Source organism: Caloenas nicobarica, chromosome Z (genome assembly GCF_036013445.1).
Source record: "Caloenas nicobarica isolate bCalNic1 chromosome Z, bCalNic1.hap1, whole genome shotgun sequence".
NCBI lineage: Eukaryota > Metazoa > Chordata > Aves > Columbiformes > Columbidae > Caloenas > Caloenas nicobarica.
Window position 1 is genome coordinate 95,564,128 of NC_088284.1, and position 26,084 is coordinate 95,590,211.

The window sequence follows — 26,084 nt, forward strand, 5'->3', positions numbered from 1 at the left end:
AGCTTTGATGAAACAACTTTGTAGTTTTGCAATTTCATATGTGTTCCAAGATTCTTCTTGCAATGGATTTAGCTGCATAGGACATATGGCATTTATAAAAGTAGACACCACATGGACCACATGCTGGCATTCATTTCCCTTATGAAAGTGATTTAATTCTATAATTTTAATTCTCTTCTCATAAACAGATAGCGAAATATATCTGATAATCCAAAATGAGTTTTCTATGATATACTGCAGAGTTAAGCATGCTAGAATATATTTAAATTGGTTTGATGAGGCAAATTTTGTTGCCCATGATCAGGTAATTCATTTGAAATCTTTCCATAGCCTGTAGCAAGATTACTGTGGGAATGTAAAAACACAAGTAAATTGTCAAGCATTTCTGCTTGACACTGCTTTGGTTTTAAACAGCAAATTATTTCAGCATTGCGTAACTTCTGTTACCAATAGGGTTTGCTACAGACCTCATGTTGTTTCCCAAAAAGCAGTATGCAAGTTCTTTTTGAATGTGGAAACATTTCATTTGCAAATTGTGAACCACTTGCCCGCTGAGTCTACTTCATGACCGCTAGTTATGTTTTAATTGTGCCCATTAAAAATCATGCTGAAAAAATTTACATTTGATAGGCAAAGTTAAGTTTTACTCCCATACTTGTCTCTCTGTAGGTTGCTAGAGGAAAGCATAAGGAAAGTAAGAAAACAAGAGAATGAAAATAGAAACTACAGTTCAGTTAAAAAGGAAACTTGAAATAAAAACTGGAAACAAGGTTTTACGAGCTCTTTATCAAAGATTTACCGTTCCAGTTAGACTAAAGTGATCTTATGACTCATCAAACAGTAACTGCTAAGTATTTACTGATGAATTGCAACATAGTTTAAAAAAAGCAAGTAGAAAATGTAACAACAAATGTTAGGTAAGTGGTGACACCCTTTATTCCTACAGAACTAAACTGTTCTAACTATTAATCTCAAGGTTTTCCTACAGGAAAATGATCTACCATAAAGCTGCACTATACTATAGTTTAGATCTGTTTGATGCTGGATACAATTTTCTACACTGGGGTATCCAAAGGTGTCAAGATGCCTTGTGTTGCTTTAGCATCTAATCTGTTCCATAACCAGGTTTTTCTCAGCAAGCTTTAGAGTCACCCTTATATTGCATAGACATGATACCTCTAAGTGATATATATCTTGAAGATGGGCTCTCGGACCATGTGGTGTCAGTCCTGTAATAGTATATTAAGATTTATGCCACCTGTGTTAAAAACATGGATAATTATTGGTAAATACTGTTATGGCAAAGGCATTACTATAATATAGTGCAGTTTTACAAGCTGACATTGGCAATACTGTATTTCTTGAACTGACAGAAATTCAGAATGTATGGCTGGGGTATTGCAACCTGAGTTTCTATCATCTAGAGAAAAGAAGGGATTTAGAGTGAGCCAAGAAAAGCGGTTTTATTCAGGAAGTATAAGCACACCTGGTGAGTTAAACACAGGAGCTGAAGGGGCATTACATACAACTGTTTCAGCGAGCAATGTGTTATAGGGGTTGTTAGTGCCGTGTGGTCGAAGAAGAGGGTTTGTTAGTAGGTAATTGCCAGTCATTCCTAAAGCAAAAGAAACAGAAACAAATGTCAGTTCTTTAATTTTAGGCTGACAGTTTCAATAAAGAATATTTTTTATTCATCATGAATCATGTAGGACTTGTCAAATGTAATTCAGCTGAAAATTTCTGAATGTATTTGAAATGGGAGTAGGAAAATACAGTTAGATTTCAGTAATTCACAGGTGCTGTCCAAATCCCCCAAGTAAACATCTGGTGAGAGTGACATTTACTAATGTATACAAAAATCACTGTTACACAAGAATAGCAATTAAATGTGTAGAGATCAAGGTACTACATAAAGCTATTATAACTTTAAAAATGATCATATGGAACACTTCTGTCCAGAATTCAGAGAACTGAATTTCTCAAGTTTAAAGGTGTTGAAAAATATCTTATGACAGGATCAGAGTTGTTATTCATTTTATCAAAAACACATGGATAGTGGAAGGGAATTGCTGTTTTCAAACAGACAGTGGATGACAAACCGCAAGCAGCATATCTTAGTATATGCAAAAGTATGCATGCTGAGGGGGAAGCAAAATATTTGCTCTAAGAAATCAGAGCATTCACATTTTCTCCTGGGACATTCATGCTGCAAATTTATCTGCCAGGTTTTAAAGAAGAATCCCTCAAATGACAGATTTTCTTTAAACAATCAATTTACAAACAATGTAAGACAAAGCAAAATACTACCTGAACAGGTGTTTTTTCTAAACCCATTTTACATGTTAATGCAACACCATTTAAACAACTCTTGGAATAATAATAATAATAATCATCATCATCATCAGTATATTTGGAGAAATTATTTAAAAGTCAATCTCTGATTTCTAGCTACTAGAAGAAAAATAGGTTGGAATAATGACTTAAACCTCCACAAAATGCTGTGATTTAGAACTTACTTTAAACATTTAAGGTAAAATTCCATTTTCCGTTCTATTGTATTGCTCAGCAGTATATCAGGATCAGTGTATTAGAGATCCAAGGACAAGTAAAGGGCCAGCTACATTTTTACAGTATGGATATTTTTATTCGACAAGGAAAAGACAGCATATTCCAAATATTAATGCTTCTGTGCTACCATAGATACTGGGTAGCAGAAATGAGCAAAAAATTCTAAGATTCAGAGAATTATTGCCTCATGATGCTAATCTTATTTAAAAGTTTGTGTCAGTGAACAACTAAAAATATTTTATCGTAGGTTTTTTTTTTTTTCAGTTGTAATGTACTTATTATCAGAAATAGTAACTAAAATATGTATTGCCTGGGTTTTTTTCTGTGTGTACTATATTTAATCATGGTTAGAATTACTACCTGTAATTTATACTTAAGAGATCGCTTTTTTCAATCCAAAATTTTTTGCGACCTTTAAAAGCTTGATTTTTTAAAGGTAAAATGGCACTTGCTGTTAATTACCAAGCTACCCTTACACGTATGCGTCACTAAAATAGTGACAATATTATAACTGAATAAAGATTATACCACTTTTTCTAATCATGGCAGAACATCCCCAGTGACTTGAGACTGGAGCTCCAAACCAGGGAGAAGCTTCCAAAACCTCTGTTCAACTCAATTAACCAGGGGTGCAGCCTGGTTAGAGCAAACCTCAGGAGTCAGACACATCACTTTAGGGTGAAATTCCAGACTTTTATCTGTAGCGTATTTACAGGACTTTAGTAAGACACTGGAAATGAATGTAATCCTTTCCTAGACGTGAAAAATATATATTTTCTGCTTAGGAGAAGTTACTTAATTTTGATTGTACCAGAGGAACATTCAAGATTCAGAAGGATGGAAGCGGTGAGACACAGGTGTCTTATCCACTTTGTTTATGGCAAATAGCAGAAACAGAATAATGCTTTCTGAAATGTTTTCTTTTGCAAAATACCACACATTTTACTACCAAATAAATGTTCGTTAAGCACATGTCTCCACTACCCAATCTTCTGGGGGGGCGGGAAACCCACAAAAAGCAACACCAAAATGAATGGGAAAAAAAAAAACACAACACAAAAAAAAAGCCAAAAAAACAACAAGGGAGGAAAATGTGAAAGTTGTAGTCACTGAGGGCTTTCCAAGAGCCCAGACAGTGGTGAATTTTCTATTTGAAACTTTCCAAGTTGAGCAGGAACTTTCACTTAGGTCGGGGCTGTGTGTTCTCCTAAGAGCTGTGTGAAGAACAAGCTTTGAACTTGGCTTGCAGAGTGGTCCTTCCCTCCACTGCTAGCTCAGACTGCCTTACAAGCCAGGGCGGGAAGGGGAGAAAGGACAGGACATTCTGCTCAGTTAATACCCTTGTCTTCTAAGTGGACATGAGAATGGGGTTACAGATTTCAAAGTCAATTTCAATTGAGAAATTTGGACTTCTGGCTTCTCTGTGCCTGAAAATCTGGATTCTGTCCAATGTGACACATATGATGCTCTTCGAAATAGAAAAGATAAATGGTTTACAGACATCTTTTGCATAGAAATGATATCAATTAGATTTCACTGGGAAAATTTCTGCACCTAAAAATCACAGTCAAATATGCATTAAAATGTTACTGCACTCATATTTCTGTTTCAGATTTAACCTGTAAAGGTTAGGAAAGATTTAAAATTATGATCTTGCTTTTAAGTTAAATTATTGATGAAACTTATTTAAATACATTCCCACGAATGAAGGAATTCAGCTTCTATAGCAGGGGGCCAGTTGAGGGAACATGGTTTTAGAATGTGTTGTTGGATGACTTTAAAACTCTACTTTGAGAGAACATTTGTTCCAGAATTTTTTTCAAAACGTTCTTTTCAATTCTTCTGCATTAAATGATATAAAATATGTATAAAATTTAAGGCTTCTAAAACGGAAATGTTCCCAGTGACTGACCTTGATTAAGTGTTGAAGTGCTGTTGATGTCACCTGAAATAAAGGACGATTCAGATTGTTTTCTCACAGTGTCATTCCACATCCTCCTTATACGACTCTGTTAACATAAAGCAGTGAGAAAGAAGTGTATTAAGTTACAAAATGATTTTTCCTATTCACGTGCTATTATGTAGAATATTTGGGGGGGTGGCCTAAAGTAAAACGTTCTTCTAGCATGGAGTGAAACTCCAGCTTTTGTTATTAAAACTCTTAACTTATTAAATTTCATTTAGATGAAACACGGTGGTTCCTAGACACCAGCCCCTAATTACAAGAAAAATAAGGTGTTTGCATTAGAGCAAAGTAAAAGTTTAAAAAAGAATCAATTTTACTATGCAGAAGTATGTATTTGCCATCTAAGTGGTAATACTGAGAAGACAATTAGTGCTTCTGATTGGAACACATCTCGGTAGGCTTTTTGTAACTATGGCCAATGTAAAAGATGCTGTCAAAATCTTCTTACCTGAGTGCCAGAGGAATAGCGAGCGCTTGTTCTTGTTGTTGATGCCTTCACTGAGCTGTGGGGACTCTCCGTTGGTAATCCACCACAGCAGTAGGAATGTCGGAAACATTTGCCATATTCCTTACGTACCTACAGGGGAAAAAAGATACTTAGCACAAAATAAAATCCTCATTATTGTCTTTGCTGACCCTCTGAGTATACCTATGTGTAGGACATTTTTGTCTGACAGTGCAACAAAACTAATTAATGATTCCAGTATTTGCCCTGCATTTATTCACCTTCTGTTTCCAGTGAGCTGCTGGAAACTTTAGGTTTGTAGTTTATGCACGCTAACATTAGTCATCAAAGTAATCAGGATTGATTTACGGAGCAGTTAATTCTTTCATATTCGATGAGGCTACACTGACTACTACATGAAAAGACACAGTTGATAACATTTTTAAAGATGCGTAAGTCTAAATTTGTAAATCTTCCACCAAATACTTAGGAATCTAAGTGTCACTTCTACATGAGTGAGACTCTTAGTTTCTGGGAAAAATGGAATCTGGAAATTCTGCTTGACCTATGAATATGTAGGACAGAAAGTTATGGATATACAGCAAAGGGAGAGGGGGAAAAAGCAAAAAGTTAATAATGTGGATTTACATATCCCATGTGCTGTTACCAATATTAGGAGCATTTTACTCATGGAATACATAGTGTGATGTTTCTATAAACCACAAGGTAAGAAGAAAATTTGAATAGTGCCTTAACTTCAAGCTAAGGTCAATAACTCATCTTTTAATAGAAGTATATGCTACATATTTTAAGCAAACTCCTATCTGTAGCAGCACAAAAGACCAAACAATGAAACCAGAAATATATGGACATAGAATTATAATCTTTAACTCTGTAGTCTGAAAAACATAAGTCTCTATATATCATCACTGGATAGTATAGCACCTAAGAAAATACATTCCTGAACACTAATGGATATTAAATGCTCCAAACCGCTACATACTGGAGACAACAGCAATCAAAACTGTATTTTTACCCAAATACCACCCTCCAGGGCTGGTTTTGCCTAATGCCTATATTGCAGTGAATGTACATTATCTGTCAGTACTGTGCATTCCACTGTCATTATTTCTAAATTATAGCTTGTTGGAAACCGATGGAAGCAACAGCACTATCATCCTGTCAGAACTGCAAACATAATAGTTTTCACTTTCACAATTCTATTTCTCTGTTCAATTTAGTGACCAACCAGTAATCACAGAATAAAAAGACGATATTAGCTATGCAGACAGAGGACAGGATGATATCCAGGCAAAGGCATCAAAACTTAAAAATCTTAAATGGCAGCTTCAACATTCTTTCAGGTATGAATCTTATTGCTCTAGGTTATGCCTTTTCACACTTGACTGGTATTTTAATACTGCTTTTTGCTGACTCCACTTAATACAAAAACAATGCACAGCTGTAAAAAGAAATAAAAAAATCTGGTTTTGATTTTCAAGTCAAATACAAGTGGTAGAAAGGGTAACATTATACGAAACCCTAATCTAGAAATTATTTACAGTTTGAGAATGTTTGCATTTCCTTCTCTCCCTTCTTAGGCTCAATCTCCTAAGTATGCTTTTGTGCTCTCAAAATGAGAGGAGTACCATGTTCATCTGGATAAAATTCTTTACGTCTGCCAGATCTTTTCCTAAAACATGGCTGAATGCTGTTGTCTCCACCAAATTTAGAGACACTGATACTCTTAGAGCTGGTACAGTTGAGAACACGCAGTAATATGGTTTTTGTACTTACACAGCAACGCTTTATCCAGTGGTCTCAAACCATTTTATAAGTATTAGTTAATTATGTCTCTGGTGAGCTAATTATAATGGGAGTTAATAATTGCTAGGTCTCCAGCCTAAAACTGTTAAAAATATTTAGAATGTAAATATTGCAAATCGGGTATTTTCAAATGCAGGACGTATTGCATTTTTTATGCCAAGTTTTTTTGGTTGGGATTTTTTTGACATTTTCCCCTTCCTCTCAGGTCTCCTTACTTGTCTACTCACACAAACTATCAGCTGCTTTCTTTTGTTCTTCAGTAAAGCGCCTCTAAGGCATCCTTGGAAGCAGCCTCTACCCTCAGTCTGGGGAAGTGGAGGGAGGGGAGCAGGGAACCCAAGGAGAATCCCACCCACTGTGCCCTCTCCCCAGCAGATCTGCTCCTTCTGGACCCCTCTGTTCCCATCGGGCAAAGGGCAGCAGAACTAATTTAGCACATTCCCACTCATGAGGGCAGGCTTTTGCCAGGGGATTCCAGTTTTTCCAGTTAAGAGGGCAAAAGCTGTTGGATTGCTGGGGGAGGCAAACACTTGAAAAAAAAGCAGCCATGCTGGTGTCTTTGGAAAACTCTCCCCATTAACAGTTGTCTAGCGTTAATAACTACTTTTTTCTAAGGTGCGTCGAAGTTCATAATTAATTTTTAGATTTCACTGGATTTTGTAATCAACAAGCACAAGTACAATCCCTGCCTGTCACCCGTAGCTTTATGTGGCAGCTTAATGGGATCTCAGGAGAGGTCACCTCCCTTGATCTGAAAAAGAGTTTCCAGGCTGCGATGGGCTGATACTGTAGATGATCCTTTGCTGGCAGTGCTGCAGCTGCAGCACGGTTTGTTTCATGTGTACTGAAAGCACTTTTGGCTCTGAGTCCCGACTAATATGTACCACATTACCAATGTTAAACAGCACATTTTCTATAGTAGTTTTCTTTTCCAAGGCCTCAAAACTTTTCAAGTCCAGGCTGGAAATGCTGCATCCATTTTAAACCTGCCCAGGCCGCAGAGTAGTTACATGACTCCCACAAGCACAAACAGCAAGAATTGCTTTTGAATCCTAGTCCCCTCCTCAAACTACTTCAGAATACTCCAGTTCTTGACATTGCTGGTTTTTTTAAGAAATACATGTGGTATTTTTAAGGAGTTAGAGAACACACATCTGTGTTTTCAGTAACTTACTTTCTTTTGAAGGGCACAATGGAAGATGAAAATAAACATTCCTTGGAAAGCATTAAATACTGTGAAGAGATACGTCATCACAACAGTCCCCTCATTGATGAACAGCAGGCCAAACGACCAGGTGAGGCCAAGGAGACACAGGAGAGCAAATGCACCCAGGACCCAGGATCTGTAAAAGAAGATTAATTTTACTAACATTACTTAGGAGAATGCATGTTGCCAAATCCAATATTAACATTTCAGTTCCTGCAGTTGACTTTTACTAGGTTCATATTCAAATGTAAAAATTCCTTGAGTTTAACCTTTTATCTATTAAAGAAAGAACAATTCCATTTAGTAGTCTTAGTCTCCAGTGAAAACAGCAAGAGTAGATATGACCTTTTTCTTTCTCAAGAAGTGCATATGATGTCAAAACTATTCTGAAATGCAGAAATATAGCACAAGCCCCAGCTACTCCACTGCTTTATCTGCTTTTACAAAAGAGATTGATAAATCTGGCTTAGCCACTAATCACACCATAGATTTTAAACAGTGGTGCTGCCATATGACACCAAATAATGTAACACAAATGCACAAAGGTTAAACAGCAGATTAAAAGCCTAGAGCCCAAATCTTTAATGCTCCGATAAACTCAGCTAAACTGAAGCTAGATGATCTAACTTCCGCATGAAGAAACCCTGCTGAAATGTGACAAAAATATGGATATTGCTCTACAGGATACTCTAAAAAAAAAAATCCATCATGACTAGGTTAAGGAAAAGTAATTGTAGAGAACGGCACAGAATGAAAGGGAAAGGGAATTTAGTCAGTGAATTCCACATCTAACTAATGATCTTACTTGATAAATGGCTTATTATCTTCATAGCTAGAAAGCATTATAAGCAGAAAAGAGAAACAAAATTATTAGACAGAATTGAAACAAATTAATAAGAGCATTTTTAATTGTCTATAAAAATTAGTAAAAATTAGGAAATTCAAAATGCAGAGGCAAGCAATTTAAAATTATCAAGGCATATAATAGTTAAAAATTCTTCAGTTAATTAAAATTAAGGGAAATCCACAATATTGACCGAGTTTGTAAAGTTAAAAGTCATGCTAGAAATCTGTTAATGTAGGGTTCTATCTTACCCAGGTAAGTCCGTATTATAGTAGCCATCACAAACACGGTAATTACTGGTGTGGATGAGAAGACAGAAAGAGGAAAAGGAAGAAAAGAGAGAGATGCTAAAGATTAGCTCTCTCTCATCATGCAACATGCAATGAAGCTGATACTGACCTCTCTAGAACAGCTAGTTCACAATATTAGCCTTACTGAAAATCTCCCTTTGCCATTTTCAGCATTCAAGACAAATCTGTAAGACCCTTCCACATCCAACCCTCAGTGTTAGAAAGTTGCACCATCCCTTTAGTGTTCATAACAAAACCTTCAGTACAAACTAAAGCTACACAGAACACAGTAAAAGACTGTCTAAAGAAGCAAGAGCTGCCAAAGCCTTGTTAATTATAAAACACTTGTATTGCTCTGCAAAAGGGATACTGCAGTACAGCACCATGATAAAGTAAACATTTGTTAAATTAGCATGAAAACAGCAGATAATCTTCAAGTTAACAATAATAATAGAGTCAATTCTCTTGGGAGAACAGGATTACAAGTAGAAACTGCTCAGAATCCCTAAATCAAAAAGTCATTTAACAAAACAAACTTAATATAATCATATCAGCCATGCAAACAGGAACATCATTTTTGAACTGCATTTTAAATGCAAATGAAATTACTACAGTGCTGTGGCATTTCCGTGAAACAGTTTCTTGGCACTAGTTCCAGGCTGAAATTATCTAATTTTGACCAGTGTTTGTGACATTACAGCAACAATGTGACCAAAGCAGGATTGGCTGTGTTTGCTTCTAATTGACATCTGCAGTTGCTGGGAGACAATGGCATGTGCTCCTAATGGAGAGTAGCTTTCAATCAGTTCAGCAATCAGAAAATAATCATAGTTCTCATACTTGAACACAAAGCACTTACTTAATGTTTTCCAACCTGCTAGAGTCTGGTTTCAAAGTGTTTGAGTGCTTCACCATTTTGCACAATGTGATCACCAGGAAGATAAGATTCAGCTGTCAAAACAGATAAGAATGAAATTAAACTACTTCAAGTAATAGGTTGAATGATGATGTTACAGACTAAACAAAAACCCCGTGGTTTATTTTCAAATACATAGTGAATCTCGGTAACTATATCAGAGAGTCTTGTCAAAGATGATTGCAAATACGGACAAGGGGAAAAAAAAAAGTTAGAAGTCCTTGCTTCACTTAATTCTTCAAATTCACCTCATCATCATGAACCACCATATTTAGCTCATGTCCAAGACTGGTCACTGTCAGTCTAGTTCTGTCTTCCAGCATGTTGTGCTTGGCTTCCGTTCACCTTCGCCTGCCACCTCTGGCCCTGTTCCCCAGCTCACTGACTTGCTCCGAGGTCTGTGGTGGTCACCCCTTTACTGTACTGTACTAGTTGTCTTTTTATCACCCCATTCTGCTTCTGGAATGGTTTTTGCCTCTGCTGATTTTTTTTTTTCCCTTCTCACAAATCCCACTGGGGTCTTGAAAACAGCTTAAATGTAACTGAAGAAAAAAAGTAATGCAAAGTTGTAGCAAATGCATCAAACTTAGCAGTGCCGTAGAGGTGCTGGTGGTGCACCCTCATACTGCCCTCTTTGCCTTTGCAGTCTGGATTCTGTGGAAGCGGGAGTGCAAGCTGCTTGAAGGAGAGGACTACACTGTCTTATTCTTGTTGTGTCATTCATAGAGACAACGCGAGGGAAGATACTGAAGGTAATTTTTTATAGTTTTCCTCTTGTGAAACAGAATCACAGATATCAAAGATACAGGTGCCTTTCTCCTATCAATTTCAAAGCATGTGAAGAGCCAAATACAAGGATACCTGCAGAATTTGGGTTGAAAAGTGCGATCTATATTTTATATATATATATTCTATGATATAGTTAATTTGAGTAAGTAGAACGTACTGTCCTATATCATGCAGACAATTCAAATAAAATTGTGTGTTTGAAAACAGTAAGAGCTATGTCCTTTCAGGGAGAAGACATAAATCCTCATCTACTAGTAAATGGTGCACAAGAAATGGTTGAACCAATAGCTAAGAGAAGATGGGAGAATATGCTTGGACATCCTTATAACATATATATTAGATAGATTATAACCCCCCCTTCTTATAATCTTTTGTGCATCTCTGCAACTGGTTACTGATGGAGAACGATCAAGCCCAGTATCTCATTTCGGGGAGCTTTTGGGTTGAGACAGAATCAGAATCCTCACAATTTTTGTAACATTTGGGATACTAGTTCATACCAGATGTGTTCCTACGGTTGTGCCACAATGGTCAGAAATGTCACTCAAATCCTAATAAAGAACAGGTCTAAACAATCTAGAAAAGAGTATTTTGAAGGCTGTGATCACAGTCTGTTAATAAAGACGTATTATAGAAATAATTCCCACAGCTAAGGGCAATCAAGTTATCACTGCTGCTGCTGTCTCAAAAGCAGGATGGGCAGTATGAACTATAATGCAGTTCTCAACACCAGAACAGCGTTTGGCAGCTTTTGACCTCATCAGTCCTGATTTGAAGTAAAACATTTTTACAACTGTATCTTGAGATTAACACAAAAAAATTCTATGTGATACAAATAACAAAAATAAGCTTTTATAATTTATTTCTGTCTGTGTTTGAAGAACTGACAGAAAATACTTGACCTTTAAGTGGAGGTATGTACGTGGTGTAGTTTAAGCACAATTTCCCCTGCTGCAAAATGTAATAGAAGTGTCAAGATCTCATGACCCTGCTGATTACCTTTTATGATTCCTATAGGTAATGACTAATCAGTTGAGAAACAATTATATCATTGTGATCATTTTATTCCTCTTATCTAGATTTCCACTGTACTGCACGAGTTCCTTGGAAGAGAAAACAAGTTGCTTCTCCTCCTGGCCTTCGTGCCAGACAGAGGATGGGGCTCCGCAAGCGACCTGGTTCTCAGTTCCATGCATGCCTTTGCAGGCAGACTTTCTTCTTTTGTATCTGAAAAAGTTTCTTGCACATTTTGGTAGTTGATATAACATGAAATTCTCCAACCGGCTTAAAAAAATTTAACTTTGATTTACTTTTTGTGAAAACAAACAGATTAAGAGCTAAGAGACATGCCCCATGCCAAACCTAACACATAAACCAACTTTGGCTGCAACCTATGCAACTGGGAGTGCAGAACCCAGTTCAGAACGCATTTACAGCACAGCTGGAGGCTAATCCTTGCCTAAGTAGCTACCCTGGAGTATCCTGTATTATACTAGCAACATTGTTCTTGGATCAAAAACTCATAGACATGGCTTAGCCCATAAATGACTGCTTTATGAAACAAGAGGTTTTTATCCTCTGATTCTTTGTACAATGGAAGTGCCGGTTTGACATATGAAAAACAAAAGCTTGTGTTTACATACTAAGGTTCCTTTGGTCACATGCAAGCAGACACAGCCCTGTCCCAGAGCACGAGCCAAGCTCCCTTGTATTAAGCAGGTTTTAGGCAGATACTCAGCTCTGTATGTATGTATGTCCTTGCTGGACTGGGGAATAACTGTACATAGGAGTTTCTAATAGACACTTCAATTCTAATTTAGGTACAGAACCCCAAAACCAGCCCACAGAAATAATAATGCTGTGTCACAGCAGCTGTAAAGTCCTTGCAAGGAAAAAATAGAAGAAAAAAAAAAAGGCAAAATATGGTACTTTGAAGACAAAGTAACTATGACAACAGAGCATATGATACTTGTTTCTCCATCACTGTGAAATACTACATAGTTTCCAGTTTCAGCAGTCAAAAGCTCGTGGTTTGCCACTTGTTCAAACATGCTGGCATCTCTGTTACATATTGTATCATCATCAAAAGCCTACTTAGCCTACTTACAAATACTGTAACCAAACTTTTGTATAGAGTTGCTCTTGGCTCCCTTACTGTTCTTCATCTAGAAATGGATTGTTCTGGAGGAACTCAAGAGTTAAAGACTTCAGGGCATCCTGCCATTTTGTTACACAAGACACTAAGCATGAGGAAAGGGAACTCGTAGGAGAACAATTGTTTTTAGAAGGAATGGCTGAATTACTTTTCTTGGCGAGAAATACGTGGAGGGGAGAACAAAACACACAGTGCTTTTGCATTCATTTGTACCAACTTTGTATAAGGAAGGCTTTTTCCGTCCTGAGCAACCTGGTCTGAACTCAGAGCTGAGCCTGTTCTGAGCAGGAGGTTGGACCACAGATCTCCTGAAGTCCCTTCCAACCTGAATTGCTTCATGACTTTGTGGGGACTGAACGGTTACCGATCTAAGCAAATGAATCTGTAGATTTTTTTCAAGTTTGACAGACAGTCTGAGGAGGACACCTTTCTTTATATTCACCGCAAACATGCAGTGCCCACATGAATGGCAAGGTGGGCTTTTGAAACCAAACTTGTAAGGGAAAAAAATGGGCCTCTGGCAATGACTTTCTTATCAGTTCATATAACATAAAGGGCTAGTTGCTGGGCCGCGGCTTGACAACTGGGCTGCATCCATCCCTGATGATCCAGAATCTGCACCTGCACAGTACTGCTCTCCTTCAAGGATAATAAAAATATAAATATATTGTGTAAACACACATACAGCCAGAGTGTATACATCTCAAACAGTCATGAAATTATACCCTTGATAAAGTCAGTAAAATCTCTTCACGCTGCACTTCTGAAAATCAAACAGTCTTTCCAAGGCTAAAAATAAGAATTTAAAAGTCTGGTCAGGCATCCGTTTCAAGATTCTGCTCTGATACCAAGAGTGACAAAAGACATAGTTACAGTAGGTGGAGCTGTAATGTGAGATCTCTTAAAACATTAGCTGATAAGAATAAGCAAAAACTTGGATTGATAGTATTTCATTTATGTTTATATTAGGTTTTTGCTGTAATTTCTAAAAACATATAATCCACTAGAAGAGACAGGGTATTGAATTACACAGAGGACTAGCTTAATCTGTATTCTGAATTTAGAAATCTAACTAAAAAAAAATTAGAGCACTTTTTAAAATACCAGTTCCTACTTATCTCTTAATAGGACAAGTGTAATTGGATAAACAGAGTGAAAGACAGTTATGTATTAAAAAATAAAAAGTAACTACTTCAAAAAAAAGGTTTTTATGGTAACAATCAAATGCAGCACTCAGAGATCCTGCTTCTTTCATAGCCAACACATGAAGGGCCGTTTCTGGTCTGGAAATCAGAAGGTACCGGACATGAAAAACGGTGTAAGTAGGAATTTTGCCTTTCTGGCACCTGAAACCTATGTAATATTGAGAGAGGGAGTGATTATTTTCAAGTCAAATTAACTTTTTAAAAAAGCAGATATAATAACATGCACAGAAGACTAACGGATTGGAATTAGTTGCGGGTACAAGGAATTAGTAGCCAAATAAAGCTAGATTTTGCAATAATTATGATAAATTTATCCCTGTTGAGCAATAGATAAATACCATTTATCAAGTGTCTACTACAGAAAGATATACATGTATTATTTATATGCATAATCTTACAAATACAGTCCATTTTCACATACAGAGCTAGATTATGTGTGCATCTGTATGCATACATCCACTGACTTCGGTGACGTAAGGCCTCAACCCGAGTGAAAAAAGAAAATATCTTTCCTGTGTTAATGAAACAGGACATCCTGGGACTTTTTGCTTAAAGAACCTTTGGTAGCCTAATATATTAGCTCCATCTGTGAGAAGCAAACTCCAGTGGGTTTGGCTGAATTAAAGTGAAACCAACATCACCCATTCCTTGGATATGAATGACTGTGGGCCTACATGGAAGTCAAAATACTCTGGCTTTTCTGACCACGGATTACAGGAGTGCGCTGTTTGTTTTATAGCCATCAACCTGCTCAATTGAATCACGTCTGCCTGAGCTTAGCAGCTTAAAATTCATTCCACACAGCCTGCAGTGCTGACATGGATATGATAAGACAGAAGAACAGAAACACCACTCTGAAGTAACCTAGCTGAACTGCACATGTTCTGACCCTTTTTGAACTCCCCGGAGCCTTTTGTTACCTGGCAAATGCAACTCTAAAACTGGTCTTGTATCTCCAGATCTTTGCTCTTAGCCATGCAGAAGCCTATTTCTCTCTGGGACTGGCGGCAAGAGAGGTGCTCTCTGAAGAAGGCTTCTAAATGAGTGTGCACGCTGAACTCTTACTGAACTGAATTAATTATTAAAGATGCAGATGGAGCTGTCCAAATGATAAGAACAGCTCCTGACGTATCATGATCCAAGCTTTCATTAAACCATTTCAGGCATACTAATGGTTTCCCACCGCTCATTACTTACATGCTCTTTTCTCATAGATATAATAACCCTGGTGCCCAAAGGCATGACAGGCTATGGAAATAGTGAACTTGAAAGTTCCTCAGAAGACGTACTGAGGAACTTCATATTTCTCATTTTTTGCAATCCTATATACAGATACACATGCAAATACTTAAAAACTCAGAAAAAAAATGGCGAATTAAAGCAGTAAGCAATATTGTCAAAAAGAATTTATGTGCACTGACATTACTGTTAAACTGAGAATCATAAAAGTGGTTTGATTAACATGTTAAAAAGCTTACCAAGTGAAATTCTCACATGCTACTGATAGTAAGTAAACTACACTACAAATATGGCTCCTCTTCGGTTACACTGCACATGACATATTATTTTTCAGCCACTACACTTCTCACACTTCTTCTCCAGTCTCTCTTGAGTTCTCAGTTGGGACGATTAGAGGGCAAAGCAATTGCTAGAGAAGAATTACTCCCAGGAACTGTGCTGTGATTGCTACCTGCTGTTTCATATTTTTGAAGTTGGGAATACTACTCCCAAAGGCCTTTTGCGTCTCAGCCTAAATGATTTGCTGGAGGATAATAATGTCATGGCCAGTAAATAATAGTGAACTATGTCTGTACATGGTCAATATGATTAAATGTCCTTCACCTCTATTCTCACTCTGACCTGGTTATGAGGAAGTGAAAAAGCCGTCAGCAATGCCCAAAGCTTCCCATGTGAAATGTTATTTTAAAGCAAGGGAGAGAAACAGAGGTGACTTGGCAAAATACTCCCAGTAACAATAAAACAAAAAGCTAGACACAGAAAGCGAAGTTATCACCACACAATCAGACTTGTGGTAACTACACTATTGTGGCATGAAACTTAGAACAATTTTCTAGTAATGATTACAACTGTAAGAAATACCTTTGTGTTGAAAAACATTGTCTATCATGTCGAAAATCGTAAATGTATCTTTCAATTGTAATTGCAGGTTTAACTAAAAAAGAATCCCTACCATCCTGAGACTTGATTTAATTTAAATGTATTTAGAATAAACACTGTACAATTATTATGGTTTATACTTAAATCTTTAAACCACTGTAATTTTTCTAATTCAACTTACACATGCATGAGTGTTGGCATCTACCTCTGTTTCTTTGAAAATATGTCAATGAACTCAAACAACTCCTACACTGCATAACTATCCTTTCTGAAGTGACTGCTCAATGATTGAAATAATAGTTTTTGATATAAACAGAGAGTGAAACCAGCCTAAATATACAAAAGCTTATTTTGATATTGAAGATACTAAGAAAGAATAAAGTGCCTACAAAAAATTGGTCAGGTACATTTTTTATAGAAAGTTCAATAATAGAAGTATCAATTTGCTTTCAAATGGTGAAATAATGTAAACTATAAGCTACAAAAAGTGTTGAAATAGTACATCCAGCATGCAGATCTATAAAAGTCAGAAATTCCAAAATTATGCCTGATGCATGTGCTTCAGGTTGAAAAAATGACAAAATACAATTCCTGAATTTGGAAATTCAAGGTAACTGAACTTCTGTTAACATTTCACAACTCTACTACTGTGTAAAGGCAGGAGAACAGGTAACTATTTAGATTTTCAAAAGCATGAAAACAAATTAGTTCAACCTTTCAAACTCTGAGCAGTTATGACAAAAGCTGTCTATGTGCACCAGCATTCTAGAATATTTCCCAAGCACAGCCAGGCTTTAAAGATACTGAACTAGCAGAGAAAAATAAGGTGAGTCAAAATGCACAACTTGCATTTGCTTTCCTTCCGAATTCCTATGTTGTGCAGTGTTGGTATTATTAGTCTGAAATAGTAGGGAGATGGTTTTGCCCTGGGTTGTCAGACGACTCTGTGCTCTTTACCTGAAAGTGCTCAGAGAATGGATAATTGATGTGTGAACACAACATTCAAGCTTAAATGGACAGTGGGGCAACACAGCTGGGGCTGCACAGATGGAAGTGCATGCATACAAAGACTTTACTCAACTGATTGCAAGAACGTGTATACGCTTTCTACTAGTTACAGAATATTCTAGTTCTTATGCTAAAAAAGATGAACTTGTATGTCTGACAAACGTTACATGTAACAAATACACATAGAAGTAGTCATGGAAAAATACAGATATGTAACTACACATACAAATACTGTGTAAGTGTAATGAAATATAAGATTTATTTAATTATCCAATGCATTAGAACACTTTTGAAATAATTATGTTGGATAATTAGCAGTTAAATTCTGGAACGTGTACGATAGTGACTCAATCGAAAGCAATAATAGCGGTTCCTTTAAAAAACCCCTGTGTTTAGTACTTCATTGATTTTTCATATTACTACACACGTCAATATGACCTTCAGAGTTCAAGCCATTAGGAAAAATGGCTACACTGAAGTGCCACCACAGCTTTGACAATTAATCATTTGGTCAGCACTCTTTAAAGATTTCTAAACATTTATATAACCACTGGTCACATTGCAAATTGTTTATAAGCATTTTCATGAAATGTCTTGTGAATAAGGATGGTATTAACTGATGTTATTCAATGTTCTTAACTTTGCTGTTAGGCAACTTAAAAGGAAAAACAAAGTTCTTACCAGAATAATAAAAGTAACGGGTCCAATGAAACTCCAGATAAAATAGTTATCTACATGGAGCCAGCAACTATCATGGAAAAAAAAGAGAATGAAAAGTGAACATTTGCATTAGCACCTCAGTCCAATAAGTGGAAAGTGCAAAAATACTTCTTAAGCTAACGTTTTGTCAGTAAACAATGATAAACATTGCACAGTACCACTTAGTCCATGGACATTTTTTCCTAACCTGCAACTCTTCTGATGAGTACTGTTTAATAACACTATTGAACTTGAAAAATACATCATCAGGAATAGGTAACATAGAAGAAGAAACAAAGACCAATCAAGAGGTTTGGTCACACGTGCTGCCATGGACTAATGAATCTAACATCAGTAAATATTTTTCACAGGGTTTCCGTGTAATCTTCAAAATCTGCTTTTAACTGTATCATGTGCAAAATGCTTAGTCCTGAGGAATGTGAGACAGAAGATGTTCTGATGCTGTGTTTTGCTGAAAAACAATGTGGTACAAATAAAATGCCCTAACCAGGAGTTGAACAGTAGAGAAAGAATATATATGATCCCGGAATAAATGACATGTAAACCTATTAGGGTCAACTTCACTTAGCAATTTGTTTTTCATACAGCCCAGTTCCCTGCTGAATTGCTCATATTTGTCTTTCACCGGTAGCAAAATCAAGCACCTTCCTTGTAGTCAACAGTATCTTCCCATTCCGTAACTAATTTAATCAAAGGACAAAATGAACACTATTGGTAGGCAAATTCATGCCTTCAGCAACTTAAATCCGCAGAAATGTTTTCTGTCTACCTTCTGTCACTTTCTCTCTATATATATATATCTTTATTTTTGCTAATAAAAGGCAGTGGCTAATTTTAATCCTACTTTACCGGCCTGATAAAGTATTATCAAAGTGCAACATATGGGTTGGAATATTGTACTGTCATAATTCAGGACAAGAGTTAGCTAGAGGGGCAGTTGGAACAAAGAGATCTAATGAAGCATTAGCTTAAAACTGGGCAGTTAGGCCTGTCAGATACTTTAAGTTGAGAATTTTTACTGAATATACATTTGAGGCCAAAAAGTTATTTACTTTTTCAATTTGTTTCAGGTCAATCTTTTGTGTTAAAAGAAAGACCATAATTTAGAATCAGTCTCTCTAGAGTACAAATCCTCTGAACCTAGAGAATTACAAAAGACTCTATTGTAATTTGTGCACAGCATTGCCATTCTCTTACCAATAAAGCTTTCAGATGGTATTTTAGTCTGTCAGGGACCCTCTGACAGCTAATAGGCTTTAAAAAATTATTCACTTGAAAAACACTCAGGTCACTTGCAATTACTTACGCTTTCTCTGTTCCGTAGCTCTTATAGTCAATAGCTGCTGAGACACCAACTACTGTAGCAGGGAAGAGGTAGCCAGCAACATAATAGTACTTCTTCCTAGAATATTCACTTTCAAATACTTCTACTAACATTAGATAAAGCTGCACTCCTTCCAGACACATCCAGGCAAAGGCTGCCAGGAAGAAAAAGTGTAAGAGACCTGCGAATATTGGACATGCAATCTGCAAAGAAAAAGAAAGATGGAAATATAAACCACAAAATCCTCGCATCATTACATCTCTAGTTAAATAGTGTGTAAGAGAACAGCATATACTTCTATCAGAGATCTTTCACAAACACAGGAGCATTTTCCCTACCTGAAAACATACACTGAAAGTAAATTCTGCTGAACAGTATGAACGAAGATAAGGAAATCGTACCCTCGCTCCTAACCTTCCATTATAGAGTGGGCTTTTCAATTTTATAAGCAACCCTTAATTTTGAAACTGATATGGTTTTAGGGCTTACAGATGAAATGATCGGAGGCATGAACAGTTGGTTCTAGATGTGTAATGTAATACTGCTTATTTAAGATTATGAAGCAGCCATCAAGCCACTTTTGTCTGCTGTAATTTGGAAGTTTCCACTGTTGTAACAGAAATAATGTGAATTCCCTCTCCTTTGACTGAATTCTGGATGAAATTCTACCAAATTAATAGATTTCAACCCAATGAATCGCTTCTGAATGACAGAATTAATTTCCCCAATATTGCCAAAACACCTGCATGAATGAGCAGTGTAAAAATGAGTAAATATATAAATAAAGCTCTGTACATATATATATTCAAGAGCGTAATCAGTAACTGTTGAGACATATGAATATTTAGAGAGAACATATGTATGTTCCTAGTATGTCAACACTTAATTTCCTCTTTCAAAAGTTTAAGCCACCTGCTTCATTAATAGCTGATGTTTCTCAACTGAAAATGAAAAACATTGCTGTAAGTGGGAAATTAAGGCCACAGTGGTATTTTTGATGGGTGTAAATACTATTTATGAACAACTTATTGTAACATTGAGCTTTTATGTCAGCCTTGCTGTGTCAGAATGCTGAAAGCTTAGCAGTGTTGTCATGTTTTAATTCAAATCCATTTCAAACAGTCATTTCAGAGAACAAGATCAGTACACACAGAGAAACCTTACCTTGTACTCTGTCTTATCGATGCCTATTAGGAAAATGAACTCAGCAATGAATAGGTTGATACAAAGGTTCTTGTGAATAGTGTTACGATCACTTTGCAGGCCACGGAAAAAACAGAATGTGAAGATGCAGATGGCCAGGCAAACAAGAGAGATGACAATTCCCACCCAGGTGATGACAGTGAGGAGCAATTCGTGCACTCCATCTTTGTACTAGAAATAACCAAGAATGGAGAAAATTAATATGACTCTTTATGAGTATAAACAAAAACCTATTTTCACAGGTAGCATCCAGAAAAGTTACTTGTTCAATACATGAGATGGGCAGAATGTACTCAGTAATTTCCCAGTCTTGGGGTGGCTTCCCAGAAGAGCAAGATTAAGGTAAGTATAAGATGAGCAAGTCTGAGAGAAAAATGCCATCTCAGATAGCATTTTTACTTTTCTTATGACTTGCTGTAAACTTGTCGGGCAAGAACAAGTAGATTAATTTAACATTTTGGAAGGCCACTGGGCTCTGACACAAAGAGGAGAGCTTTCCCTGGGATTTCCTAGAAGAGTACGTGTTCGTTCCTACAGACCTGTAACTCCACAGTGGAGAAGAAAGCAACAATTTACACACCAATTAGGACAAAATGCAGAATATGTTACATGTGTAATTTCATCTCTAATCTCATGCTTAGCTAAAGAAGGTTCCTTGCTTCAGTAGCAACAGAATCACTTTGTCATCTTGGTTGTCTTTTCAGCAACCTTTCCGAATACAATGAGTTTATGAAAAGTCTTGTATCCTTGCAAATATTGCATGTTTTGGGCCCCCTGACATCCAGTAAATGCTTTAACTAGACAACAAAATTTAAAAGTATGAAGAGATATAAACAACCGGTACAGAAGCACCTTGACCTTCCTGCTCTAGGGAGAGCTGCCCCTGCAGATCCTCTCCAGCTGTACAGAGGGGAAGTCTGTAAAACAGCTGTAGAATTGGTCAGTACCTTTAAAATATGTCTTGAAAAAAACTCTTGTCCTTCCTTGTTTTTCTTTCCTGTTGTTTTGCTTGTAAATTTATGGGTGAGGAAGGAAAGTGCTACAGAAACCAAATGCTTTGGAAAGAGCGGATAGAAGCTATAAATACTTGAGAAACTTTAGCCATTTTGGATCTTGCTAAAACATAAGAGCTAAATCTTTAAAAGTTTGTTCCCTGTTGATGGCTAGAAACATCATTACCTACCACAATTTCCCGATGAGCCATAAGAATTGCAAAGTTGGTTAAGTGACTGCAAGCACACGTTGTGTGAGTTTTATTTGTGTCAACCAGTTTGCAGCCTTGAGTTGACCAGTATCCCATCATAGTCCTCTCTGAGTAGTTCCAGAAGGAACAATTTGCATTGAAATAATTGTCAGGCTGGGAGATAAAAGGATAACATAAAATGAGGATTTTACACACTAAGATGGCAATAACAATTGTTTAATATGTGTAAAGGGTAATTTAGATTAAACTTTGCATGTTTCGGACAATAAAGTTTTTCATCAGCAAATTGTGGACTATGTTATACAAGGAAGACATGTAGTTTAAAAGGGACTTTATAGTCCGAAACACTCTAAAGTGTAGTCTCAATTACTGTAGACTCAATTTTAAACAATTACAATTTCCATCTTACGATTTTATGCACTGATGGTACATTATAGCCATTTTTACCTTCTGCAAAATTAGGACTGCGAATTTATTCTAAAGATATTTTTCCTGTAATTGACAATTTGAAAATATTATTTTTCCCTTGGATTCGCACCTTTGGTCAGGCCAAAGTCATGTGAACAGACATCAGGAAAAAGTTTAGTCCTCAATGCCTATCTGTTTTGATGAAAAACAATCAAAACAGATTTATAAAAAGAGGCAAAATGAGAGGAAAATCTAATCATATTTTCTCTGTCACGGTAATGATTATGTACTTTCCCCATGTGAGACATGAAAACAGAAAGGACCAAACTAACGAGCAAAGAAACACATCAAATAAATTACCATGAAGAAAATATGCACAAATTTAAAGTGTAACAAACCAAGATATACTTCTTTATTCTTCACTGAATAAATGCATTTAAACAACTTGCATAGGCTTCCAGAAGTTGGTCCAAAATGAATGTAAAAAGTTCAAGTGTCATTAAAACATCAGACCATCACGAATCTTAACAGTTAATTTCTATGCTGCTACTAAGGTAAGAGTTAATTTTCAGTTAGAAACAAATTAGTCATTTACATTTTCATGTTGATTACTGAATTAGCTTTCATTAAGAATACACTTAAGTTCTAATAATCACTGAACCAGGCTCATTTAATTTTATGTTCATAGACTTAACCAAGCTTGTGTCTCTGACCTAGTCCAACATTTAAAATTCAAATGGAAAAAAGGTTCTTTTTCTGCATTGCTTTTCTCTCTTGCTGATTTTATGACCTTCCCATTAATTCATTAGCATAACTCACATCAATGTGTTCCAGCGTAAAATGCACAGGATCAGTCAGGTACACCCGGCTGGACTCCTTGTTGATAGAGGCTGCAATGACATGGGAGTTGACAGCGATCGTGCTATTCCGCCCAGCAAAGTCGCTGCCCAGCTTTATGGTTGCGTTTTCAGTACTGAGAAAACGCCCCAGACTTTTGTAAATGATGAAAACCAGTTTTGCTAATCCTACAAAAGAAAAAAAAATCTTGTCATCATGCCACAGAGGTCTACAGAAAGACAGCAACCTGTAAAGAATAAAGCACCAGTAAACAGAGAGGCAGTTTCAAGCTATGGATTTGAAGAAAAAACACCCAAGAAAAAGCTGCAGAGCAGTTTTGTTTTGTTTTGATATTTTAACTAGGAGAGGTAATGTAGGTTTTATACGAGTTAATGGAGCTCAGTGCTCCGTGCCCAGGACTCACCGTTCCTGCTGTTCTGTTTCACGGTGCTTGCCGAGAGCTGAATTGAGTTGCCTCCTTTACTGCCCTGAGGAAATTTCAAGTCCTGCACCTGGCCCTCAGTAATGAGCACTGCAACATCCAAAACTAAGCAGACCAGAGGAAAAAAGAAAAAAAAAAGGTGTTAGAAAAGGAGAATGCAGGGGAAGTCTCTTGGCCAGACTGCAATATGCCAGCTGACAATATTTCCCCCTGCTCTTTATTTAGTTTCTCACACTGCTGTCCTCATCTGCTACCGTAAGACAGATCTGTAGTTTGTCTTTAACTAAGCCTAGTCCACATTACCAAAATGACAGCATTTTAACAGTGATAACATGATATCAAACCTTGTTTTGATTTCTGCCCCCAAAACATCCACTTAAAAACACTACACACATGTTGCAGAGAAATGTTAATTTTGAAGCTCCTAATGTCTAGGCAGTATCCTCTGCTAACAAATTTAGAACTTTAAGTATTGATTTAAAGAGTTCTTAAAACAGTCAGCAAATACCTAAGCGTACTTATGCCATGTGTTTACCTAAATGAGTATTCATATCTAAAAAAAAATTTAATTTTTTCCTATCTCTAATTCCGTATAAAAGGTTTAAAGGAAATCATTTTATTGGTTCTGCTAAAAAATATTTAAATTGAAAACTTAGATGGTACTCAGTCTTACTTAAGTTTTAATTTTATAACACATTTTATATTGGGAAGCTTTCATGGGATTACATCCAACGCTGGATTCCCTTGGTTACTGTAAAATCATATAGGTCAGAGCAGTCAATTTATCACCAAATATCGGCATTATATTAAACTGGTCTAACTATAGGTCTAAATTATAGACCGACGAAAGGCATGAAATTAGGGAACGATTTCTCTTTCTCTAAGCCACATCTATGTATGTGTGCTGGGAATCCAGTCCTGCACGGCATCAGGAATGTGTTACTATGATTTCAAGACAGTTTATCACAAGAAGTGATGTTCAGTCTACTGAGCTCCAAGGAACTGCTCCTGTTATATCCTGAGAGAGATCTTACGTGATTCTACCAACATTCCTTCAGAAACAACTGGTGCGGTTACTTTGATAATGGACTGTAACACCATCCTTTCCCAGTATCTTCCCATTCAAATTAAAAACTAGGCAGAATCGTCTTCTACAGTTACAAATATGCAGACATTGAAACGTGAAAAGTCTCATTTCTGCAGTCTATTCCAAGTCTCCATCTCAGTACCCCTCAAACTAGCAGACTTCCAGGTTCCTTGGGCCTCGCTGAGACTAGATTCATCTCTGTAATAAGATGACGGAATTATAATTTTATGCATAGTGATGATTTTTGCTTTAACACATCCCATGTACCAATATTTGCGCATCTAATACCAAACCCCTTCATTTCTCTGTCACCACTTAAATTCCAAATTATGCTGCAACTATCTTCAGCGATTTTGCAGTCTCTGGAGCATAGCTATTCTGCATTATGGGAGATGTAGTTCACTGAACACATTTTTACCTGAAGGCACTCATGTTTAATATAAACATTTGGGCTATGTTCTGAGTGCCTAAAATATTTAACTGGCAGAGTACGTTGCAAAAAAGTAATTTAAATTCATTAGGAACAGATTAAATGTAACAGGAAAGCATTTCTGCAGCTTTACAGAAAGCAGTTACCTCAAAAAATCCATACTCTGCCATTTAAGCACCCTTCATATCCATATGTTCTGCTAATGATTTTTCAGTGGTAAATCAACTTTGCAACATCAACTGCTTTCCATTTTACACTGTATTAATGACACTAAAGAATAATGATAATTTTGAAGAACTAAACAAGAAAAGCATGTCTCCCCTGCTTAGCAGCATCTACCTTTCCACTAATTGTTGCATAGCTCAGCTTTCAAAGAGTGTGTGGCTATCCAGAATATTTTTTCCTGATTTGTGTAAAGCAATGCATAGCACTTTAAATTACGCTTGAAAAGAAATCGACTTACCGATATTTTCTGTGGGCATTGAGACTCTAGTTGGTTCTAAGAGATTATCAGCCAAGACAAAAGCTCCTTCTTCTAACGTATCAAGTAGCATTGTGGCTGCATGGGCTTGTTCTGAAGAATTCATGTCCTTCCAGGACTCCAGAGCTTCAGGCCTGAGCAGGTTGTCCACTGTATCCACGATTGCCTGCATTCATTAGAAAACTATCATTAGGTCTGATTGCCCTAGGCAGCTGGGGAAAACTTCCAATGTTATCTGGTGACAATTATAATACTTAACTGTCAAAATGATTTACTGTGATTTAATGGCACTATAAAAGTGTTCTCAATGTAAAAATATTTTCCATCCTCTCACTGGATTAGCATTAATAGAAACGCAGTTAGCCACTAGCATTGTGTGGTCTCTAAATGGTAAACATGCGGATTTGACTCATCTCACATCAGATATAAAGACAGTCTTATTAATGTGCTGAAAAATGTAAAAATAAATGCCAGAAGTTTTGCCTGAAGCTTTAATCTTAATGTCAAAATGCATAACTTTTATTTAAAAATACTAATGCCCAAATTGGCATTCTGCAGTTTTGGCTAAAATGATAATAATACTCTTCTGGAAAGTTAGCCCACCTCATGC

The 26,084-nt window shown here is 36.7% G+C and overlaps 1 protein-coding gene and 1 long non-coding RNA gene across 10 annotated transcripts in view; one reads left to right on the plus strand and one right to left on the minus strand.

The window, feature by feature from the left end:
* LOC136002221 (uncharacterized) overlaps positions 1 to 17,255 on the plus strand; it is a 62,309-nt gene extending 45,054 nt beyond the window's left edge. The window contains exons 6-8 of the long non-coding RNA XR_010607885.1: positions 7,993 to 8,101; positions 10,710 to 10,815; positions 11,932 to 17,255. This is a non-coding gene — a long non-coding RNA (uncharacterized LOC136002221). The remainder of the gene's footprint in view (positions 1 to 7,992; positions 8,102 to 10,709; positions 10,816 to 11,931) is intronic.
* Positions 1 to 26,084, minus strand: part of ADGRL2 (adhesion G protein-coupled receptor L2) — a 390,203-nt gene that overhangs the window by 4,820 nt on the left and 359,299 nt on the right. For 6 of the 9 annotated variants that reach the window (XM_065657083.1, XM_065657085.1, XM_065657084.1 and 3 more), the window contains 11 exons: positions 25,457 to 25,640; positions 23,459 to 23,581; positions 23,017 to 23,222; positions 21,769 to 21,942; positions 20,547 to 20,756; positions 19,365 to 19,585; positions 18,020 to 18,086; positions 10,007 to 10,098; positions 7,981 to 8,149; positions 4,983 to 5,111; positions 4,481 to 4,577 (listed from right to left, as the gene is read on the minus strand). In XM_065657083.1, coding sequence (XP_065513155.1) covers positions 4,481 to 4,577; positions 4,983 to 5,111; positions 7,981 to 8,149; positions 10,007 to 10,098; positions 18,020 to 18,086; positions 19,365 to 19,585; positions 20,547 to 20,756; positions 21,769 to 21,942; positions 23,017 to 23,222; positions 23,459 to 23,581; positions 25,457 to 25,640 — 1,672 coding nt within the window. Of the gene's footprint in view, positions 1 to 1,176; positions 1,259 to 4,480; positions 4,578 to 4,982; positions 5,112 to 7,980; positions 8,150 to 10,006; positions 10,099 to 18,019; positions 18,087 to 19,364; positions 19,586 to 20,546; positions 20,757 to 21,768; positions 21,943 to 23,016; positions 23,223 to 23,458; positions 23,582 to 25,456; positions 25,641 to 26,084 lie in introns of all 9 variants that reach the window. The other 3 variants (XM_065657090.1, XM_065657089.1, XM_065657086.1) reach the window with 2 other exon arrangements.